This window comes from Aulonocara stuartgranti, assembly GCF_965226115.1.
Source record: "Aulonocara stuartgranti genome assembly, chromosome: 17".
Classification (NCBI taxonomy): Eukaryota; Metazoa; Chordata; class Actinopteri; order Cichliformes; family Cichlidae; genus Aulonocara; species Aulonocara stuartgranti.
The window spans coordinates 20,625,983-20,647,080 of NC_138953.1; the positions used below are offsets into that span (position 1 = coordinate 20,625,983).

At 43.1% G+C, this 21,098-nt stretch overlaps 1 protein-coding gene across 5 annotated transcripts; it reads left to right on the forward strand.

Moving 5' to 3' along the window:
• The first annotated feature begins 25 nt into the window (after nt 1-25).
• mdm1 (Mdm1 nuclear protein) lies at nt 26-18,189 on the forward strand. 5 transcript variants are annotated; one of them, XM_082510315.1, is made up of 17 exons: nt 26-308; nt 484-557; nt 1,545-1,644; nt 1,739-1,870; nt 2,258-2,398; nt 2,544-2,638; nt 2,718-2,858; nt 3,838-3,999; nt 5,041-5,144; nt 5,218-5,305; nt 11,351-11,577; nt 11,653-11,832; nt 12,454-12,536; nt 13,402-13,463; nt 13,541-13,787; nt 17,791-17,853; nt 17,941-18,189. In XM_082510315.1, the coding sequence occupies exons 3-17, from the start codon at nt 1,611-1,613 to the stop codon at nt 18,048-18,050; spliced, it is 1,869 nt and encodes a 622-aa protein (XP_082366441.1). In that variant the 5' UTR covers nt 26-308; nt 484-557; nt 1,545-1,610; the 3' UTR covers nt 18,051-18,189. The 5 variants fall into 5 exon arrangements, with proteins under 5 accessions (XP_082366441.1, XP_082366439.1, XP_082366440.1 ...); XM_082510313.1 differs by lacking the exons at nt 26-308; nt 484-557 and adding an exon at nt 691-1,074; XM_082510314.1 differs by lacking the exons at nt 26-308; nt 484-557 and adding an exon at nt 692-1,074 and having other exon boundaries at nt 5,263-5,305.
• The last annotated feature ends 2,909 nt before the right edge of the window (nt 18,190-21,098 follow it).

Genomic DNA, 21,098 nt, shown 5'->3' on the forward strand with positions numbered 1-21,098 from the left:
CTTGTTCACTTTTGGAGCCTGAAGTGAACATAAATCATTGTAAAACATAATTCTCTGCAAAGCTGTTGTTAAAAAGAAAAATGTTAATAGAGGCAGCATGTTTTTTTTAACCAGGCTGTAGGGTGGATGGTTTTAAATGGGAGCCTCTGGTGGACGTTGGAGGAACTGCCGGTTTTGTCTCTTCAGCACTTGCTTCAGCTGGATTTAACGTGTCCGTTTCTGTTTCTATATAAAATACCAGATGTCTATGCTGCATTTCGACTTTTCCAGTAGGAGAAAACTAAACACCATGGTATGATTTTTCACAGGTGAGTACCTCCTGTGGGACATCTCACTGTTAAAATATCACAATAAATAATAGTCATTTTAACCCGACTAAACTGACTTAAATCTTGGTTTACGTAAACGAAATAATTAAAATAATGTAACCAGGAAATTCATGAGAATTATATTTGTCTGTTGAATCTGTTACCCATTTATTAGACCTTCACATCTGAGCTACAGCTGTCCAGTTTTCTGTTTAGCCGTTTGACGACTTTGAGCCACGTGATTGACAGGTCAGTACACGTGTTGAAATAATTACGTTATTTTAATTTGATGTTTACAAGCTGCAGGATTGTAAAATAAATATTAGGCAATATATTATTATACATAATTATATAATAAGTTAAAACATTTTTTATTTAAGTAAACTTCCGGTTTCGTAGACAGCGCTGTAGCATTTGTAACACATCCAAGTGCTTTAATGGTGGTTTTACCCTGTTTGGACCTCTGCCTTCATAAGATATCCCGGAGCAATATGTCGGTCCAGTGACGCACCGTCCTACGCCGCCCCGCTGTGGACGCGCCTGCGCACGACACTAAGCTGCCATGGCAACCGGGGTAGCTTGTTTCCGTGATTTAGTCCGAAGAGAGAAGCGGAGCCGGTCGTTAGCAGCATGTTGGTCAGGCTAGTTAGCTAGTTATAGCACATTAACCGACTAGTTAACGAGTTAACCTGTCGCGTGATGACAGAGGGGTGACTTCTCGCGGTGTCTGGAGAGCAGCAAGCGCGCCATGACCGTCCGATTCAAGGTAAACAACGCAACAGGTGTTAGCATTAGCAGCAGATGCTGCACAATGAGTTATCCTGACCCTCAGTCTGCATGTGATAGCAGAGGAGGGATTAATCTGGATTTAATCCGATGAAGTCAGACCATCCAAATCATTCAACACAATATACACCTCACTGCAACACCGAAAACACGTCGACCTGAAGCTGTTTCGCTTAAGAGTGCACCATATTACTGCTTTTATTTTGAAAGATGATTTTTCAGACAAAGACGTGAAGAACTGGCGCTGAACTGTTATAAACTGCAGAGTTTTATTTTGAAACTAACCGGTGGATGTAAGGACCTTAAATCTACCTGCACAGCAACAAGTTCCAATATTTATATTAAAAAATAATTAATCTATTGATGATTAATTGATCAGCAGTTTTTTCAATCATACCTTGTACCTGTTTCCATCCTGTGAGCCTTTGCACCTCTGTGTCTTTGTTGTAGAGTCAGACTGAGTATCAGAAGAGCTTTGGTGTTTCCCGCTCCAGAAATGCGTCTCCTCAGCGCTGCATGCCGTTGGCTGGTCTTCGCTCCGATGAGATGGGTAAGAAACACGAAACCACCACAATAAAACAAACACAAGCTGCACCTGAGCTCTGACATGAAGTGGTTGAACACATGAGATGTTCGTCTGTCAGGTGTCAGCAGGGAGCCGGGTCTTCAGCGCCTGAGGAGGCCTCTAGGCCCAGCTCAGTCCTCCACCTCTCTGCTCCATCCTCCAGGTGATGAGCAGCAGCACTCTCTGGCTCACAGAGCAGCGCCCTCTGCTGGTAGGAACCTCATGCTGCTGCTGCATAATGAAGGTGTATATGAAGTAGAAGAGGCTGCAGATCCAGCTTTGACATCCAGCTGTGGCACACGTGTCTTTAATGTGAGCGTCACACTGGAGTTCAAGGATGACTGCATTCAGTCACAAAGTCCTGTTTACCTTCATTGCTCTTTCTAACAGCCTCCACAAAGAGGCCAATTTGAACAGCAGGAGGAAAGCAGAAGTCGTTCACACTGTTCTCTGACTACAGATTAAGCCTGAAGTTTAGTTCATTTTGCTAAAACAGCTTTAACTAAAAGGTCAGACTCTCCAGGATGTTTCATTTGATCGTGTTTGTCTTATCAGTGAAAGAACGAGCCGGAAATTTTGATGATTCTCAAACTGCCAGGTTTTAGGAGCCACTCAGCCCACAGGAGGATGCCCTCCCCAGAGCCCAATCCACCAACAGCAAATCCCGGATCCCCCACAGAGCCGGAAACTCCAGCCGGACCACGACCTGCTGAGGAACCGGCAGCTGATGGAAAACCTGGTGAGTAAATACATGGAGCAGCAGCTACGTGATGACTGATTCAAATATCATAAAGCAAAGAGAAACTAAACCAGCTCCAGATGACCGACAGACCTTTAATGTTCTGAATGTTCAACACGCAGTTTCATGTTCTTTTTCTCCTCAGTGAAGCCCCGTCCCCTGCAGCCTGACAGCCAACCACAGCCCAGCCAGTCTGTGACAACAGCAGCTAACGGGCAGCCAGCGCCATCAGGGGCTGAGGTGAAGTCTGCAAAAACTGACAAATCCTCATTGTTTCTTTGAAGACTATCCAACAGCATGTCATGTTCTTGTCCTGTAGATTGATTATGCGCTGAGACAAAAGGTGGGGCTGAGATCAGGAGGTCAAAGGTCAGGAGGGAAACACTCAGAGTATCACAGACAATTTGGATGGAAGAAGCCAACAGCCGCTGCTGCTTCGCCCATACTGACTGCAGAGCAGGTGAGACCAGATGCACACCTAGGTTTGAGCTCCCACAGATCCAGGTGTGCTGCTGCAGAGCAGGCCCACCGACGGCTCATAAACCAAACATGCGGTGCTCCTCAGGTGTGACCTGGAAGTTACCCTGAGGGGCCTTGTGTCCAGCACACTCCGATCAATAAAAACTGCCGAGTGCAAGAAAAATAAAAACTGTAAATATATTTCCAGTAAATTAGTTCGAGATCATAATTTCAAAGACAGTGAGTTTCATAAAAGTCTCAGCCAATCAGAGTCATTTTGTAGAGTTTCTAACATGCTGCATTTTTTGTCTTGTTTTTATTAGTCGTTAAATTTATGAAAGCATCTTATTTTTAAAAGTTGCAAAAGTTTATCATCTGTGTACAACTGTAAATAAAACACAGAAATAAAATAAATAGAAAAATTAAAGAAAAAGAGTAAAAAAGTTAATAGATAATATTAGGAATTATGCTTGTTTCTTTGTGGTGCATTTAATGATAAACGTACAGTTTTAGTGAGTCATTTGAAACAGTATCTAAATAAATGGAAGCATTCATAAAAGTAAAATATTCACATCAAAGAAATGAAATGAATTTCTATTTGTAAAGTTTTTTATTTCACAACCGGAACTGAAATAAAATTAAGTCACAAACATTCATTTCTGTAACATTTTCTGATCAGATCAGTCGCACATGAATGCCACAAAGTGCTGATACTGTGTAAATCAACTGTTTTGTATAGTTTTTTACTGTGGTAATCATATGTGGTTGTCACAGATTTTACCCTTTGATGAATATGCCACTGCTTACTCAGAGTTTCTGGGTGGTTTGATAGCACACTGTGTACTGCTGTGCACAGCAGGGGTCAGCACCGAGCTTTAAACACAGATACAGGGGCGCAGAGTGAAAGGTGGAAACGAGATGATCACACCTGTGGATGCTGTGGATCTTTTCATTGATTGATTATCACTTCTGCTCTCTAGGTGCTGCACTCCAGCAGCCGGTCTGTCCCGCCCTTCAAGATAAACCCTGTCTCCATGAAAACAGAGTATCAGTGCAGCTTCCAGGGTCTGGCGCCACCTGCTGGCCCCCGGCTTCGGAAACACCTGGAGGGTCAGAGAGTCCCGCTCTTCCAAACATACAAGGTACAGATGTGTGCAGATGTGAAGACCTACTTAGTGTAGTGAACTATGCCCTGAAAAGTCACATAGTATTTTGAAGGTCACACACCAACCTGATGGTCCTCTGCCTGAAGGTCAACAACCTAAACCTCTGCTTGGCACAGGCAGTGTGAAAGGTAGAGGCTCAGCTCGAGGCATCCTGATGCTGATTTCTGCACTTTATACTTTGGTTAATGGTGTGTTTGGATCCTCGAGTGTTTTTGGAAACCAAACCAGTTCATGTCTTTTTTTTCTGTCTTATATCTTTGAGTTTATATGTAATTCTGCAGTAGGAAGACTTTGCCCCACATTCATTTGCTGTTCTGCAGGCAAGACGATTCTTCTTTGTGTCCCGCCAAGCGTCAACCTCCAGGGCTGACTGGGTTAGATTTTATTGGTTTTGTGCAGGAGACTAGGAGAGAGAGAAGAGATGAGGAGTATGACAGACAGAGTTGCTGGCGAGGTGAAGAAGAGTGTCAGATAGGCAGATAAGACTCCATTACCAGTGTGTCACAGTTAAAAGCTCTGCTTTCAGAACAGAAGCGGGAGAAATGAGACCTGTGAGTGTCAGTTTCCAGGAAGTCTCGAGCCATAAATGAGCAGGAGTGGTCATGCAGAGCAGACTCCAGGTCAGTTAAAACAACCCTGAATGCATTCAGTGAGGTCGGCTCTGTGAAATTTTATGATTTCTGCGTGTGACTCAAGCACAAAGACCTGTAAATGTGATTTTTTTTAAGATTTGAGTATAATGGCACTTTGTAATGGATGTATGTCAGACTAAGAAAGTCACTGTAAATAAGCAGAAAGCAGAGGTTGAGTTGAGGAAGGGACCAAGCAGAGCATTTTGACTGTGTACTCTATTTTCATATTTTTTAAAGCCTTTGTTCCCAGAGGCATTTATACCATTACTCATCTTTAAAGCCATTAATCAGTGATGGTGTAGGTTTAAGTGTAACACCTCTTTAAGCAAACAGCCACAGCTGCTGATGAGCTGCACACACACATCTGTTCTGTTTCAACCTACAGACCACCAGGAGGAGGAAGGAGGAGTCACAGAAGAAGCCCCGCCTCCAGCGGGATGCTCTTCAGAGAGATATGCCCCCTCCGCGCCAAGTGCGGAGAGGATACAGGTGTGTGTGTGTGTGTTGCTCATTTTTTGTGCTCATAAACTAATTCATTAAATCGTTTGTTTGTGTCTGGCAGGATGTTAACAGAGTATGAGTCGAGCTTTCGTTCTCCCCTCTGCAGGATCCCAGAGGGAGGCGGAGCCATGGACAGCGCTGCCCAACAGGTCAGGATCCGGCGAAGCCGTTCACAGTGCTCAGCCTGTTTCACACATATTAATTTATGTATAGTTATGCAGGTGGAGACGCTATCAGACACTGACCAGAGGTCATAGCAGAGCACAGAAGAGAGAGGTTCAAAGTTTGTTTCTTACCTGGTTATATGGAGGACCAAAACTGACAAAACCACAAATTTACAGAAATAAAGCCTACAAAATGACCCAATCACAGTGCCCATCCTCTAACAGTGGGCCCTCTGCTCACAGTGCAGCTCAACCTTCCTTCACAGAGAACACCAAAGCTTGTCGGGCCTCCAACGGTGCCTTGTTCTCTGCACTGAGGAGAGCTCATGTGACAGGTCTGAAAGTGTCTGGAGATGCCTGAAACCGTTCCCATTCATCTCTGTCTCCTTATCTTTCACACAACCTGTTAACTGATTTCCTGAGTCAGGGTCAGATTGGGTGCTTGCTCTGCACTGTTACACAGCTTCCCCTCACTCTGAATTTGACATTTTCCACCATCCAGCAGCAGACAAACACACCGGAGGATTTAAAATAACGTGTTTAACATTCAGTGTTTCAAACAGTATTTAACCATGTTTAACTGTAAGCCCCAGTCATCAGCATTGATCACTGATCACCCTCAATGCTGCCTGAATAGAGTGTGTGTTTTCCTGTTTTGTGTTTCTGTGTGCATGCGTGCGTGTGTGTTTCTGTGTGCGTGTTTGCGTGTGTGTGTGTGTCTGTGTGTGTGTGTGTGTGTGTGTGTGTGTGTGTGTGTGTTTGTATGTTGCTGATAGAAAACCAGAGTGCTAGTGTCAGCAGTGAAACCACAGAGCTTCATTTCAGGGAAACATGTCAGACTTAGTCATACACACACACACACACACCCACACACACACAGGTATGCTCCTACCAGATGGATGGAAAGCGTTGTCACAGCAACATGAAACACTTTAAACTCTCCTGTTTCAACTGAATATTTCCTGAAGCTGTTCCTGCAGCTCCATCCATGCTGCTGCTTTGCTGCTCTTATAGTGAGCTCCTGCTTCCCCTGCAGAGAGCATCTGCTGCCTGATGGAGGCAGTGCCCAGAGTCTGTGGTGCAGCTGGCTTTTGGGCCGCTCCAGCTTTGGGTGTTGCTGGTCCATCAGCTACAGAGAAGAGTGAAGTTCTTTAAAGATCTGAAGTGAAAGTGAACGTGTCCACTGCAACCGCTGTCTCTATGTCTCATGCCGTCTTTTTAAATCTTTGACGTTTCATTCGAGCTTCTCCTGTTCCTCTTCAACCTTGCGGTAGCTATTTTGGCTTTTCCTACTCCTCAACCAATCAGCATTCAGCTTACACAGCGCAAGTGGGTTTCTGGAGAAAAGGCCTTTCTGCAGGCAAGTATCTACAAAAACACGCTGCACAAAGGCCTAACTGTTTGAAGGATGGGTGTGGAGTCCAGTGATAAAGCGTTTTCACCATCACCATCTTTTCTGCACACTTGCTGGCTAACTAGTTGTCAGTCAGAAGTTTGTCTGACACTTAAAAAGACCAAAACAACCGGAATTGACTTTATATTTGATTCCAGGGGCATCAGACTGATCTTTGCTCGTGGGCAGCATGCAGCCTAGTTTGATCTAAAGTGGGTCAGACCAGTTCCATTTATAAATGGAAATAACCCACGCACGACTACAGAGGTGCTTCAAGGTCAAAAATCTTACAGCGTCGGGCACATATTTCTGTCCCTTTCTTTAACATATGTATTGCATAACTGGCTGTAAACAGCAAGCATTTACAAAAGTCTTTTAATGTGGTTTGATTGTGAATTTCCGCCCTCCTAAAACCAGACCTCCACTCTTCACAGGAAACTTTGTGAAGTAGCATTCAGGAGTATATTTTTGAGGGTTTTGTCTAATAAAGTCAGTAGAAGATTAAAGCTACCTGTGCTGCAGATTCTTTCACACAGAAACAGCTGCTCAGTGAAAATAAGATCAGTGAATCTGTGGGAGGTGTAACCATCTGGTTAAGCTTTCCAAGCCTGCGGTGGCCTTCAAAAACTTCCAGTGTGTGCAGGGAAGTTGTCGGCTGGCGTCACAAGCTGTGAATTCATCAGGGCGACAGTTGTCAGAGAGAGGTGCAGCGTCAGGCTTACTGGTGCTGGGTTGCTCGGTTAGGTTCAGACTGGAAACATTCTGAGGTTTCAGAATAGGGTCAGGGTTATCCAGGGTTGGGCTGGGGTCAGGGTTGGGTGACTTTTTACAAGAATCTACTGTGACACATTACACAATCAGAGCAGATCAGCATCTTTATTAGCAGCTTCATTGTTAACTTTTGATCCCAGCATGATCTGAGAAAGGCGGAAGAACTTTTGAGCAAATGCACATTTGGTTGCGCAAACCTTTAAATCATTTCCCATAAATCTGCAGGAAACTTGTTGTTCAGCACTTCCCTCCTGCTCACTCATTAATTTGCTAATGTGCCAATCACGTGCACCAACCAACACACTTTCTACGAATTTGTGTTGTCTTTTGATCCACTCTATTCCGATTATTCACACATGCTCTTGTTGCCTCATCATGTTGCTGCGTTCCAAGTAACTTGGGCATGATTGGACTGCAGCATTCACTGTCGAATCTGTCAGGCTGCACAATATAGTCAACATGCAAGTATTTAAATTTGTCATCTTTGTATAACTTTTAGGACAGAAGGGTTCATTGGAGCACATACAGATCTGGAAATGTTTGGACTGCTGACAGAGTTTTCTGAGTTTTTATTATACCTCTCAGAGCACATATGAAACAATCAGCTGAAGCTGAAGTGCAGATTTATCAGATTTCATGTCTCTAAAAAGGCTCAAAAGATGTGGAGGGTCTCAGGATCAGTGGATGCAGTATGAGCCAACAAAAGAGGACACCACACTGAACATGTGCCTCTGTAAAGTTTAGCAGTGAATGAAAGGGACTCAGGCATGGCATGACCCTATGTAGTTTGAGCTCCTCTTTGTACTCAGATTGCAAACTGTAGAATTTTTTGAGGGTCTAATGTTGTTGGTAGTCAAAGACAGCAGAGGGGGATGGTCTTAGGATCCTTTACATGAAAAAAACTCTTCAGAATGTAACACTGTCAAGCTTTAGGTATAATAGTTCAAGACTCTTTGAGAGGTACCAAAGTCACTAATGGTTATTTCTATACGTTGTTGAATTTGTTTGGGATCCAGTGGTTCCTGGTCAGTCTTGTTGCTTTAACCTCGTCCTGTGTAGAAACACCTTGATAACAATGTATTTGACATCAATAAGAAAAGTCAGGAGGTGCTAAATCATTAGGAAGCTGCCTCAGGCAACCCTGACGCTCTAAAGGCAGTCTGGTGAGTAACTGCTGGACTGAAATTATCTTCAGCCAGTCTTAATGTAAATGTATAAAGTGTATTAAGAAATATTGTTGTAGCTGCTGCTTTTGTTGGAGCTCCTTTAGAGTGACAATTAGAAAGTTCTTTCCTAACAGGGAATATTTTTGACATAATTTTTGCATCCGTCTTCAAAACCTTTTGCTTTATCCCTGCCTTTATCCCACTGTGCAGATGCTATAGAAAGGACTGATGATGTGACATGATGCATTTCTTGCTTATTGCCTTTTTTAGAAGGCAGGATAAAGCTGCCGAGGCTTTGGCTGCTTACGGTTACTGCTCAGACTTAAAGATCATGTGTGGTCGATTGTATGCTGTCACGGAAGTATCTGTCCGTGCTGTTTAAAGCTGTGGTTCTTGTTTGATAGCTGTGGTGTGTCAGCACTACACCACAGGAGTTCAGGGATACAGAAGCTTCCACTAAGACTTTAACTGATGTGTTCCAGTTAGGATATTAACACCAAACACCGTTACAGTCAGTGAAGACTACCTGACTACCTGACAGTCACAGCTGAGACAGTAACTACGCGCTGTGGTCACAAACAGCTGCAGTTTTCTGCTAAACACACAATGCTGTATCTCAGCCTTTTTATGTGGTCACAGACAATGGAAACTTTACTTCAAGTAAACAGAGAAATTATCCAGAAAAAAGAAATCCCCCTCTGTGACCATAAGGGGGTTTCATAGCATTCCTATGCAAACTTCAGAGTAAAGAAAACAATGTACAATGGCAGCAATGTTAAAAGTTCATCGAATTAATCTTGTTAAATTAATTAACCCAGTTAACATCCTTGAGGTCACCAGGAACCTGTCAAGTGTTACAGTTAAGTTTTGTTTTAGCTGCATGCTAAATTAGCACATTTTTAAAAACTAGATATTAACATTTATTTCAACTTTAACGTTTTCTGCTTAAAGCGTTTCCATATGCGTGTTCAAAGCCTTGCAGAAATGGCTGGAAGTGAACCCTAACCCTAGATAGGTTGGCGGTGACCTATGTGTGTGGAAGTTAAGTTGAAACCACTCCACTCTGGTGTTTTTTACTTTTCAGTGGCATAGAAATATGGGCTCAAATTGTGGTCATAAATATTTTGTACTTGTTTGTAAAAAATATTTACACAAGTTGCAATTTTTTTTTTTCGTTAAGGTCTGCTTACAGATACAAAGCAAAATACTATGTGTAAAACTCTGCGCTCAAGTTCCCTGGCTGTGTGTGACTTTCAACTTGCAAGCACAAATTTTGACCCAATTTTTCTTCCTTTCAGCTGATTGGTCAATGTCATGTCAATCACAAACTTAACAATCCAATCAGAGAACAGATGGATTTGGCTGTTGGTGGAGTGCTTTCCTGAGCTTCAGGTCCTGGAAGGGTAATACAGTTTAAATCTGGAGGATCTCTATATTAATACAGTGGTCCCTCGTTTATCGCAGGAGTTAGGCTCTAAAAATAATCTGTGGTAGAAAGTGCTTTGAGCACGGAGCATTGAGTTGAAAGGCACTATAATAATAATATTAATAATGGATTGCATTTATATAGTGCTTTTCGAGACCCTCAAAGCGCTTTACAATTCCACTATTCATTCACTCTCACATTCACACACTGGTGAACTATGTAAGTACCAGCCCATTTACCATTCATGTCTGGATTATATCATCTTTATTTTGATTTTTGAAAGTGGATGAAGTCATGGGAAGAAAAGTGCACCACAGTTTGGTCGTTTCCTCTGAGTGTCTGACCTCTCAGGACGTTACAGAAGAGTTCCACACCGACAGCCTCAACCTGGAGGATGAATCCCAGTGAAACAATCACAACCATTTTCCTGGTTTCGCTCCTCACCTGATCTTCTGCTTTCAGTATTAGATAATGTAAATTTTTCTACTGAAAACTTCTAGATTGAAGTAGAAATGAGAAAGTGCAATAGCAGATAATAATAGTTACAGCAGTGATAGGGTAGGAGAGGGGCAGTACTGATTGTCTTATTCAGGAGTCTGCCCTTGATTTCAGACCACTGTAGCATATACTGAAGGGCAGAAGTTTGGGTAGGCGATGTTATGGACACTCCCTACAATCCTGTAGGTGTAAATGTCCTGTAGTGACGTCAAGGCTGCTCCTGAGATGTACTGAGCTGCAGGAGATAAGTCTTCCTGTTCTGAAGCTGCACTGTGACTGAGGTAGCGACTGCACATCTGTAAACGTTGCTAAGGACTTTGGCCGATATTCCAAATTTCTTCAGCAAAGTTAAGTCTGTGCTGTGATTTCTTTAGAAGCTGCTGGATGCTGCAAGACCAGGTGAGATCACACATGTACATGCCTTGATCTTATCTGCACTTAGAGAAAGGTTATTTTCCACCTGGCCTCCAGTCTTGCCTCATCTCTGCACAATGACTGTATTGTCATCCGCAAACTTCATAATGCTGGTGTCAGACTCACCGCGCACACAGTGTTTACAGTTCTGATACTCATACAGTTTCTGACCGACTGGCGTCTGTGGCCAGTTATCTGAAGTTCATTTAGATAATGCTTTAAAACAGCTATCCAACTAAGTTCTTACGGGAATTCAGTTACAGTCTTAACCTCCATGAGCTGCTTATTACAGCCAGCAAAAAATGTCTGGAAATAAAGACTTCTTCCTTAGAAGGTGGGATGATCCATTTATTTGTTTCCAGGTGAAGGAGTTGAGGCAGAAGGCGTTGTTGTATCGTCATCGCGCCTGGGGGACCAACTTTTCCAGAGACCATCTGAGCCAGCTGGTATCCGAACACAATGTTCTGTGGGAGCCGACGGACACTACGGTCTCAGCTAATGACCCTGCCTCCCCTTGCTTTCCCCCCGACTCCTCACCTGACCGCCACAGCTACAGCACTTCCTGTGTGGAGCCCCTGGACCTGGCTAGGTGAGAGATGCAGCTGGTTAGAAGTAAAAGAAAGAACTGAACGCTGCTCTGTGCTGATTTCTGTCGTCTGTTCAGTCACTCCAGTAAGAGATCCTCCATCGCAGGCTCAGAAACACAGCAAATGAGCAAGGACACACGAATAAAAAAACAAGCCGTACCGGGACCTCCTGCTGAACGCCGTACAGCCTGGGGGGAAGAAGAAAAAGAAGATGAAGAAGAAGAGGAAAAACAGGAAGAAGAAGAAACTACAGATGAGTGAGTTTCCTCTTTACAGTCTCTCTTTTCTCTCACTGTTCTCTGTGAAAGGATAGCAGAGTAATGGAGGGACTGTCTCTACTGGATTTGACAGATAATCTCAGGAGTTTATTGATAAAAAATGAGAAAAAAATAGAAGAAGAAATTATTTTAAAAGGTCAGATTGAAGTTTGAGTTATCCAGAAAAATAAAGGAAATAAGCCTGATGAGGCTGGTGACAAATGAAAGGAAAAACCAGGATAAACTGTCAGAGATCCTGGATACTCGTCTGTTTTTTTTCCCTTCAATCTGTCACCTCTCTGTAGATGAGAACACACTACAGCCAATCAAATGCAGCACCAAGGAATGACATCATCAATCATAAAGACCAGGACAGACCCACAGGTTAGATGAGGTCTGCTGCAGCTGGTTTAAAGGTTCAGTCGTCTGCTAGCATTAGCTGGTTACTTCACATGAAACCGACGTGACGTCTGAGAGGAGACAGAAGGGCCTCGATTCAGCTCCATTTCTGCTGAAGAAAACAGTGACTCAAAAGTTTGACACTCAGATCAAAGCGTGTGTGTGTGTGTGTGTGTGTGTGTGTGTGTGTGTGTGTGTGTGTGTGTGTGTGCGCGCGCATAGAGAGGAAGGAAGGCTGCCAACTCCCGAGATAAAAATGAAGCCGGTTCAGAGGACTCATCACGACCTGACCACCCCTGCTGCTGGTATGCAGACATCTTTCCTTCACATTAGATAGATAAATTTCATATTTAATAAGTAAATAGATGCAGTGTAACCTGTAACATTAAGCTGGTTCGAGTCGAGTTCGAGTTCTGTGACCTAATCACATTTAATCTGGCATCAACTGCATGCAGGTTAAAAAGGTTTTTTACCAGATCTTAAACCCACTGGCTCCTATCTGAGCTTTTTATTTGCTTTTTAAGTGTTTGAGGTCCAAGTCGTCAGGAATCCAACACCAACCCTACCAGTTGTAGAAAAGCAGAGTGGTCATGTTTTGTCTCCCGATTGCCAAGACCTGGGAGAAGAATATTAACTAAACTGAAATTACACATTCTGAATGGATTGAAGTTCATCGGAATCCATGAGGAAAGACCAACACGTAAAAAAAACCTCTGATATCTGTCAGCTGTAATTCTCATTCTTTTATCCCAAAGACTTATGCATATTCCCATTACTTACTTTGACATTTATCTTTTGTTCTACTGATGGATTTTATTATTAAACATGACCAATGTTTCAGGTAATGAAGTCAAGTAGTCAGTGTGAGCCAGAAGCTCAGTTTATCACAGTTTTTTTTTTTGCTTTTAGGGCTGTGTGATGTCAAAGAGCCTATATACGAAGGGCTTACCAATCAGAAGAGTGTGTTAAAGGGAGAGGAGCTAAAACAGAATTTTTCAGACAGAGAATGAACTGAGGGTCCGCACTAAGGCCCTGTGTAAGATAAAGAAGGATTATTGTGATCTGTGAATCATGCAAAGCCACGCTGGTAGAGTCATAAATAAATTGGTGTAAATGAGCAGATGTTACTGCCAGCACATAAATACATTAATGCCTGTGATTGTCCTGCAGGAGGCGCTATATTGGTTGGGAAACTGAGGAACACTGATGGCTCTTCTCCACTCAAACATCAGGTAGTGATGAAAGTATAGATCATCTGAACTTAAATGATATCGGCTTGTGACACTGATGTGATTCTTTCTGTGTTCAGAGATGTGGGTCGGCTGTTTCCATGGCAGCAGGGTCAGAAACACCAGCCAAACGTAAGGAAGCGTGGTCAGACAATATCGCTGTCTCCTATAGCCCAGCCCATGACCACAAATCAGCCTCCAGCCCTTCGTTTAGACCAATCAGGATGAAGCAAACACTTTCACCTGCTGCAGCGCCACCGCCTCTTGTCCCGGCCCCGCTGCATGGTTTCCAGGGCACCCTGAGACACCCGGACTTTCAGCACAACGGTGAGCATCAGAACTGGAATTAAGGCACTTGATTGGGCTGTGCAGTGGTGTGGAAAGACCTGGAGAAAGCCACCAGTTCTGTTACTGAGCAGTTAGAACAGATTTAAAGTACAAGCTCATCAGCAGGCAGGATTGCTCTAAATAAGGTGTCATTTTATATAAACTGCCTCTAAGTTTTGATTGGTCACTCAGTCTATTAGTATTCCTGCAGCCTATCAGGATCAAGTTGTGTTAAAGGGTTGGAAGTGGCCTCCAAAACCGTGTTAGGATTAGAGATCATCGTCTTCTTCAGACCTCTTGCCATGTTCTTATCCCCTCAGCAAGCGGATGAGACCTCAGACCTTCATACATACGATTCATAAACTGTTCATAGTTCAGTGAGGAGTGATCATTTGGAAGAGTTCAACTTGATTTATCTCACAACAGAATTTAGTAATAAACTCTCCAGTGGTTAGACCAGGGTGAAGAAGAGATGGGGAGGGAGGTCTCAGTCTGACAGGCAGACTGATAGAAGAGTGCTGAGATTGAAAGCATGAAGGCTCATTGGCTCACAGAATGTGAGGGAGACAATGATTAGACTAAACCAATGATGTCACCATTAAGTTTGGCAGTATGGGAAAAAGAAGAATAGACTAGCAGCTGAATAGCCAAGTGAGCAGGGAGGTGAGGGATTACAGGTCTTCCTTCATGAAATTACACATAAGGTTAATCATTAGAGACTGTAAATTAAAGATGGAGTCTCCACTTTGGAGATTTAAATGTAGCATTCTGGCTACCACGTTGTTGTTCTCTGTAGCTGCAAGTGACTGTGTTTGAGCAACAGGTTGGAGTGCTAAGCCAATAATTAATGCTGGCTAGTTAGCATAGACTTACTCATCAAAACTGGAGCTCCGAGTTCTTGGACGATCTTTTGGCACAGTTACAATACAGCAGTCATATTATTGGTCAGATAATTGTATTAAAAATAATACAAAAAACATCAACAGCACAAACATGGTCTAGAGGTAGAGTTCAGTGACTCCAGTTAGATGAGGTGAAGTCTAGCAGACAGCTAGCACCTTTCAATCAATAAAATACATGCCAGTCAAAGAGGCCAATATAATAGTAATAATAATAATAATATAATTAAAAAAATAAAATAAAAAAAATATATATATATATAATAATACAGACTGTAGGCCTTCAATTCAACCGGGGTAAGCTAAATAAAGGTTCAGCTCCTGTGGATCTGTTATGAAAGAAGACAATAGTTACAGAGATAAAACAGTGTTTGTATCAGGCTGTGAACATGTTTATTTCTGCTGTAAACAGATTTTTATCATGTGAGCCTGTGTTGACTGACTGACTGACTGCTGGAGCCTCAAGAGGAGTTGGAGGAACTACATGCTTTGGCAGTTTTTGAGTAAACATGAAAAGTGTTACATTTAATGTGGAGAGCGTGGTGTAACACTGGCACACTTTTATGAATTACTCCTCAGTCCTGATTACTTGTATGCATGTAGTCCTTACTACATGCATTACTGACTATATTAATTTCTGTGTGGATAACACCGTACCTACCAGGACTGTACGGTGTTTCTCCAACAACAAACCTTGGATTACCCCAGAAATTAAAGCTGTCCTCAAGCAGAAGAGGAGGGCCTTCAAATCCAAAGACAAAGAGGAGTTGAAAAGGGTGCAGAGAGAGTTGAGGGGACTGATAAGGAATGGGAAGGACAGCTACAGGCAGAAGATGGAGAACCAGCTTCAGCAAAACAACGTTGGTGAAGTCTGGAGAGGCCTCAGAACCATCTCAGGCCACAAACAGCAGAACTCTCTGCCTGGGAGGGATGTGAGGTGGGCAAATGAACTGAATCATTTCTTCAACAGATTTGATTCAGCCATGAGGCAGTCTGCAACATCGGCTGCAGACTCACCCACCCCCACTGCTGCTGTTCCACCTCAGACACTTCACACCTCCTCTATTCACCCTGCTCACTCCTCCCCACCCCCAACAACAGCATCCAATACACACTCAACACAAGGCTCCAGCCTGTCTCTCTCAACCACCCAGGTTAGGAGGGAACTGAGGAGGATTAATGGCAAGAAGGCAGCGGGCCCAGATGGCATCAGCTCGAGGGTCGTCAGGTCCTGCGCGGACCAACTGTGTGGGGTGATGGAGCACCTCTTCAACCTGAGCCTGAGGTTGGGAAGAGTCCCACAGCTCTGGAAAACCTCCTGTGTTGTACCAGTGCCAAAGACTTCACGCCCCAAGGACCTCAACAGCTACAGGCCAGTGGCTCTGACATCCCACCTGATGAAGACCCTGGAGCGGTTGGTCCTGGCTCAGCTTCGGCGCCTAACAAGCTCATCACTGAACCCACTTCAGTTTGCCTACCAGCCTGGCATTGGAGCGGATGATGCCGTCATTCACCTCCTACATCGTTCCCTCGCTCACCTGGAGACCGCTGGAAGCACTGTGAGAATCATGTTCTTTGATTTCTCCAGTGCCTTCAACACTATTCTTCCCTCGGTTCTGAAGGACAAGCTGGAGAACTCTGGAGTGGACCATCACCTCACTACCTGGATCCTGGACTACCTCACCGACCGACCACAGTATGTGAGGACTCAGGGCTGTGTGTCGGACAGGGTCGTCTGCAGTACGGGGGCCCCACAGGGAACGGTTCTGGCTCCGTTCCTCTTCACCATCTACACTGCAGACTTCTCCCACAATTCCACCCAGTGCTTCCTGCAGAAGTTCTCTGATGACTCTGCAATAGTCGGCCTCATCACTGATGGGGACGACAAGGAGTACAGAGGACTGACTCAAGACTTTGTGGACTGGTGCCAGCTGAACTACCTCCAGATCAACGCCAGTAAAACCAAGGAGCTGGTGGTAGACTTCCGCAGGCACAAGCATTCTCCACTGCAACCACTGAACATCCAGGGTATGGACATTGAGGCTGTGGACAGCTACAGGTACCTTGGTGTTCATCTGAACAACAGACTGGACTGGACTCATAACTCAGACGCCCTCTACAGGAAAGGGCAGAGCAGGCTGTACCTGCTGCGGAGACTCAGGTCGTTTGGGGTGGAGGGCCCACTCCTGAAGACCTTCTATGACTCTGTGGTGGCTTCTGCTATCTTTTATGGTGTGGTCTGCTGGGGCGGCAGCATCTCTGCTGGGGACAGGAAGAGACTGAACAGGGTGATCCGAAGGGCCAGCTCTGTTCTAGGATGCCCTCTGGACCCAGTGGAGGTGGTGAGTGACAGGAGAACGGCGGCTAAGCTGTCATCCCTGTTGGACAACATCTCCCACCCCATGCAGCAGACTGTGACAGCACTGAGCAGCTCCTTCAGTGGGAGACTGCGGCACCCACGGTGTGGGACGGAGAGATTTCGCAGGTCTTTCCTCCCCACTGCTGTCAGACTCCACAACAAAGACTTTAACTGAACAAACACACACATCCACACATGTGCAATAACACTAAGTGCAATAATCTTTTCTGGCATCGTTGTATTTTTACTCAGTTGTATATAGCATTCGTATTCTATTTTTATCTTATTGTATATTTTTATTCTATTTTATTCTACTGTATATAGTATATTATTTTATTCTATTCTGTACAGCTGTGTACTGTATTTATTCTTATTGTATTCTAATTTTTGCGTCATAACTTTTGCACTGTCCACTTCCTGCTGTGACAAAACAAATTTCCCACGTGTGGGACTAATAAAGGTTATCTTATCTTATCTTATCTTATTATACAAGCAGCTCCTCCTGCTGCAGACAGGCGGATGGCCTGGCCTTCCCCTCCGCTCCTCACTTCCTTCTCATTTTCTTTTCAGATTTCATTTTTCTCAACAGCTCGGATTTCATATTGAGACCTGAACACAGGGAAAGATAGTGTACCACAGGAGGCAATCTGTGCGTGTGTGTGTGTGTGTGTGTGTGTGTGTGTGTGTGTGTGTGTGTCTTTGCTAGCGACTGATCAATGAATCTGGTTGTTGTGCATGTTCTTAGGTGAGCTGGGGTTGAGGTTCAGGGAGCGTCCGTGTCCGGGCGGAGGCTGTGGCTCAGACGAAGGTGAACCAAATGTCTTTTAAGATAAACTCCTTCTAATTAAAATGACAATTATTTGACTTTTTTTTTCTTTTTGCATCTGTTACCCAGACGACAGGGTCTCTGTGCTGTCATGGCGCTCTGGAGCCTCCTGCTCCATGGCGTCTGCCGTTCTGGAGCGCGCTCAGAAGAGACGGGAGGACTTCTGGGGGAAGAGATGACCCAGCATGTTTTTTAATGTAGTCAGGATGAGGTTTTTATAGATTAATTTAAATAAGAGCGATAATCGTGTGTTTTATTGATTTTACTGTAATCCTTTGACCTTTGAGAGAAATACAAATGAAAATGATAATACACTGACTCAATTTTGTTTCCTTTTACTCGACTTTCCTTAAAACTCCAGGACTTTAAAACCTTTGAAAAAATGTAGACATGTTGGTGTGAAACAGGCATGAATTCTTCCTCAGGTTTTGAGGGAATGAGGTCAGACCGGTCAGTCGGACAAAAGTTTCCACCAAAGTCGTGACAGTGACACACTTTGAAGGGACACACAGCGACAGCTTATTTTAGTTCCTTATGAACACAACTGTACATAGATTCAATATAATTGAGTTCAATTTTATTTACATAGCGCCAAATCACAAACAAAAGTTGTGCTTTTTATTTTAAGGTAAAAACCTACAATAACACAGAGAATTTTATTTTTTTGTTTCATGTTTTGTTACTAATAATAAAGCTAAAAACATGAAGTTTCTTTTGAGGTTGGCATGAAAAAGGTTCCTATGAATCAATCATGTTGCTTTGTTTCCTACAGGTCAAATGTCTGATTTTATATTAGTCACTTTCATTAAACCAGGAAAGAACAGAAAAATTCCTGAAAACCTTTTTTTTTTTTCCACACCTAGTGTCTCTTCTTTAATGGTCTGTTCCTCTGTAAGCATTGAGGTGATGTCACCCTGGGAGGAAAAGCAAATATTTAAATCACTTCCTTCAGTCAGAGAGGATACAATACCGAGCAGCTTGCTTTGTACAAACACAATGGATATACCAAAACATCAAACAAGCGAATAGCAGCTACTTTTTTTTTTTTTCCAACTTTATTTAAAGTAAACAAGTTTACATATAAAATGCACATACACATACAATTACATATACAAAACCTTGAGCACATACAAAAGGGAGAAACAAGGAGGAAAATCTAGCATCTGAGTCCACACAACGCTCACAAGACTTACAGTTTTAATTCGTTCCAGGGGAAAACTTTCCCAAGTTTCAGGTCCATTGTTCGTCTTCTCCGAAGGTCTGTAATGATATGTTTACTCACCACATCACTACTTATCATCTTTTGTTCTAACACTCCTTTGGCACGAGTTTTCCAAATATGTGTGTTTATTACACACATTACTAACCAAAAGAGTCTCCTTTTGTCGTCACACATTTTTTCTTTAAACAAACCATATTTAACTGCTTTAATATTAACATCCACATCATAGCCAATTTCTGTCATTTTCTGCCTGATCTCAGTTGTCCTATAACAATCCAATAGGAGATGTTCTAGGGTCTCATCTTCATCACAACCTGTCATAGGGCATTTCATGGTGGTAACAAAACAACTCCATTTTACCACCGCTCTCACAGGGAGGCGCCCGAGCGAGATGAGCCACACCACGTCTCTCATGCTTTCAGATAATAATTTGTCTTGTATATTTTTAACTATTGAAAGGTTTTCATCTTCATTTGCATACTTATATTGAATTACACCTTCATTTTTGGTTTCATTAATTTTTTTATAGATATTTTTCGTATTATCTTGGAGAAAATTTAAACTATATTGTTCCCATTGACTTGATAAGTCACCGAACATAAGTCTGTGGTATGGAACACCCGCTCTGGCCCTGCCCCTTTTCTTTTGCCACAATTGCTCCTTCCCTCGAACCCACGGGGCACCCCGAGAAATTGCGCTTTGAGTAATTTTTATAAAAGGAATTCGCAAAACAATCTCTAAGTCTGGGGCTCCCAAGCCCCCGTGCTTCCTACTCTTGTACATAAATTTCCTCTTAGTCACTTCTCGATTGGATCCCCAGATAAATTTAATGCACATCTTACTTATTTTCATTACAGTTGTTCTCGGGGGAGGAAAAATTGCGGCAAGGAAAAGAAGTTTCGAAATTATGTGTGTTTTTACAATATTAATACGTGTTTTATAATTTGTATCTTTATTTTCCCATTTCATAATTTCCATTTTAATTTCATTTTCTTTCTTATTCCAATTTAGTAAACTAGAGTCAGTATTATCAATCCATATACCCAGAATTTTAATCTCCCTACATAGAGAGATCATCATTTTAGGTTGTCTGGTCGGATGTCCAAGCCACACCCCTTCAGTTTTGTCTTGGTTCAGTTTGGCACCTGATGCCTGTTCGTAATGGTGTAATAGCAGCTACTGAATTCCCCTCATAACAATGTACAGCACAGAGCAAACAATGTAAAGCTGAAGGAGCGTGTGGGCGTTAGCTCTCCTGCGATGTCATCATACTTTGTGAAAGTCCTGCACAGAGGAAAAATAACCTGCATGGTGGGTAATTTTTCCTCTAGATCAGATTAGAGCATTTTTCCCTTTTTACTCATTGGGTCACTGGGTAAGATTTAAATAAAAAGTGATCCAATAAAAAAAACCAAAAAAACACAATATATATTTTCCAGCCACTTTATTAGGTGAACCTAAAAAAATCTTAATTGTCTCATTTAGGCATGTAGAGATGAGTTCAAACTGAGCATTGGCATGAGGAAGAAAGTGGCTTGGTTGGTGGTGTCAGACGCACAGGTCTCAGTGATCTGCTGGGATTTTCCTACATGACCATCTGTAGTGCTTACAGAGTAAGGCCTGAAAAAGGGAAAAATATCAGCAGCAGTTCCCTGGGAGAAAATGCCTTGCTGATGTCAGAGGTCATTAGAGAAGCAGCAGCAGAGACCACATCCGTTGGCGAAGATCACCCTGCAGGGCTCCCTTGTCACTGACAAATCAATACCGTAGGAGCATGCCGTCTCTCATGGCTTTTGGTTGCTTAACCTCTAATTTGTGAAGTTCCAAACATGGAACTTGAAATTAGATTTGATGTCATGGCGTCTGCATCCATCAGTGTGTGAAAAGTTACGCTGCGACACTGAGACGTGTGGCATGAACAGCATGAAAGGGTGGGTACATCCTGCTGTATATACAGGGAGTGCAGAATTATTAGGCAAATGAGTATTTTGTCCACATCATCCTC

What these genes read in the sequence shown, in the direction of transcription:
- mdm1 (XM_082510313.1), top strand. An exon ending in TCTTCGCTCCGATGAGATGG is followed by an intron (nt 1,645 to 1,738) that starts GTAAGAAACACG and finishes TTCGTCTGTCAG; the next exon opens with GTGTCAGCAGGGAGCCGGGT. An exon ending in AGGCTGTGGCTCAGACGAAG is followed by an intron (nt 17,854 to 17,940) that starts GTGAACCAAATG and finishes TCTGTTACCCAG; the next exon opens with ACGACAGGGTCTCTGTGCTG.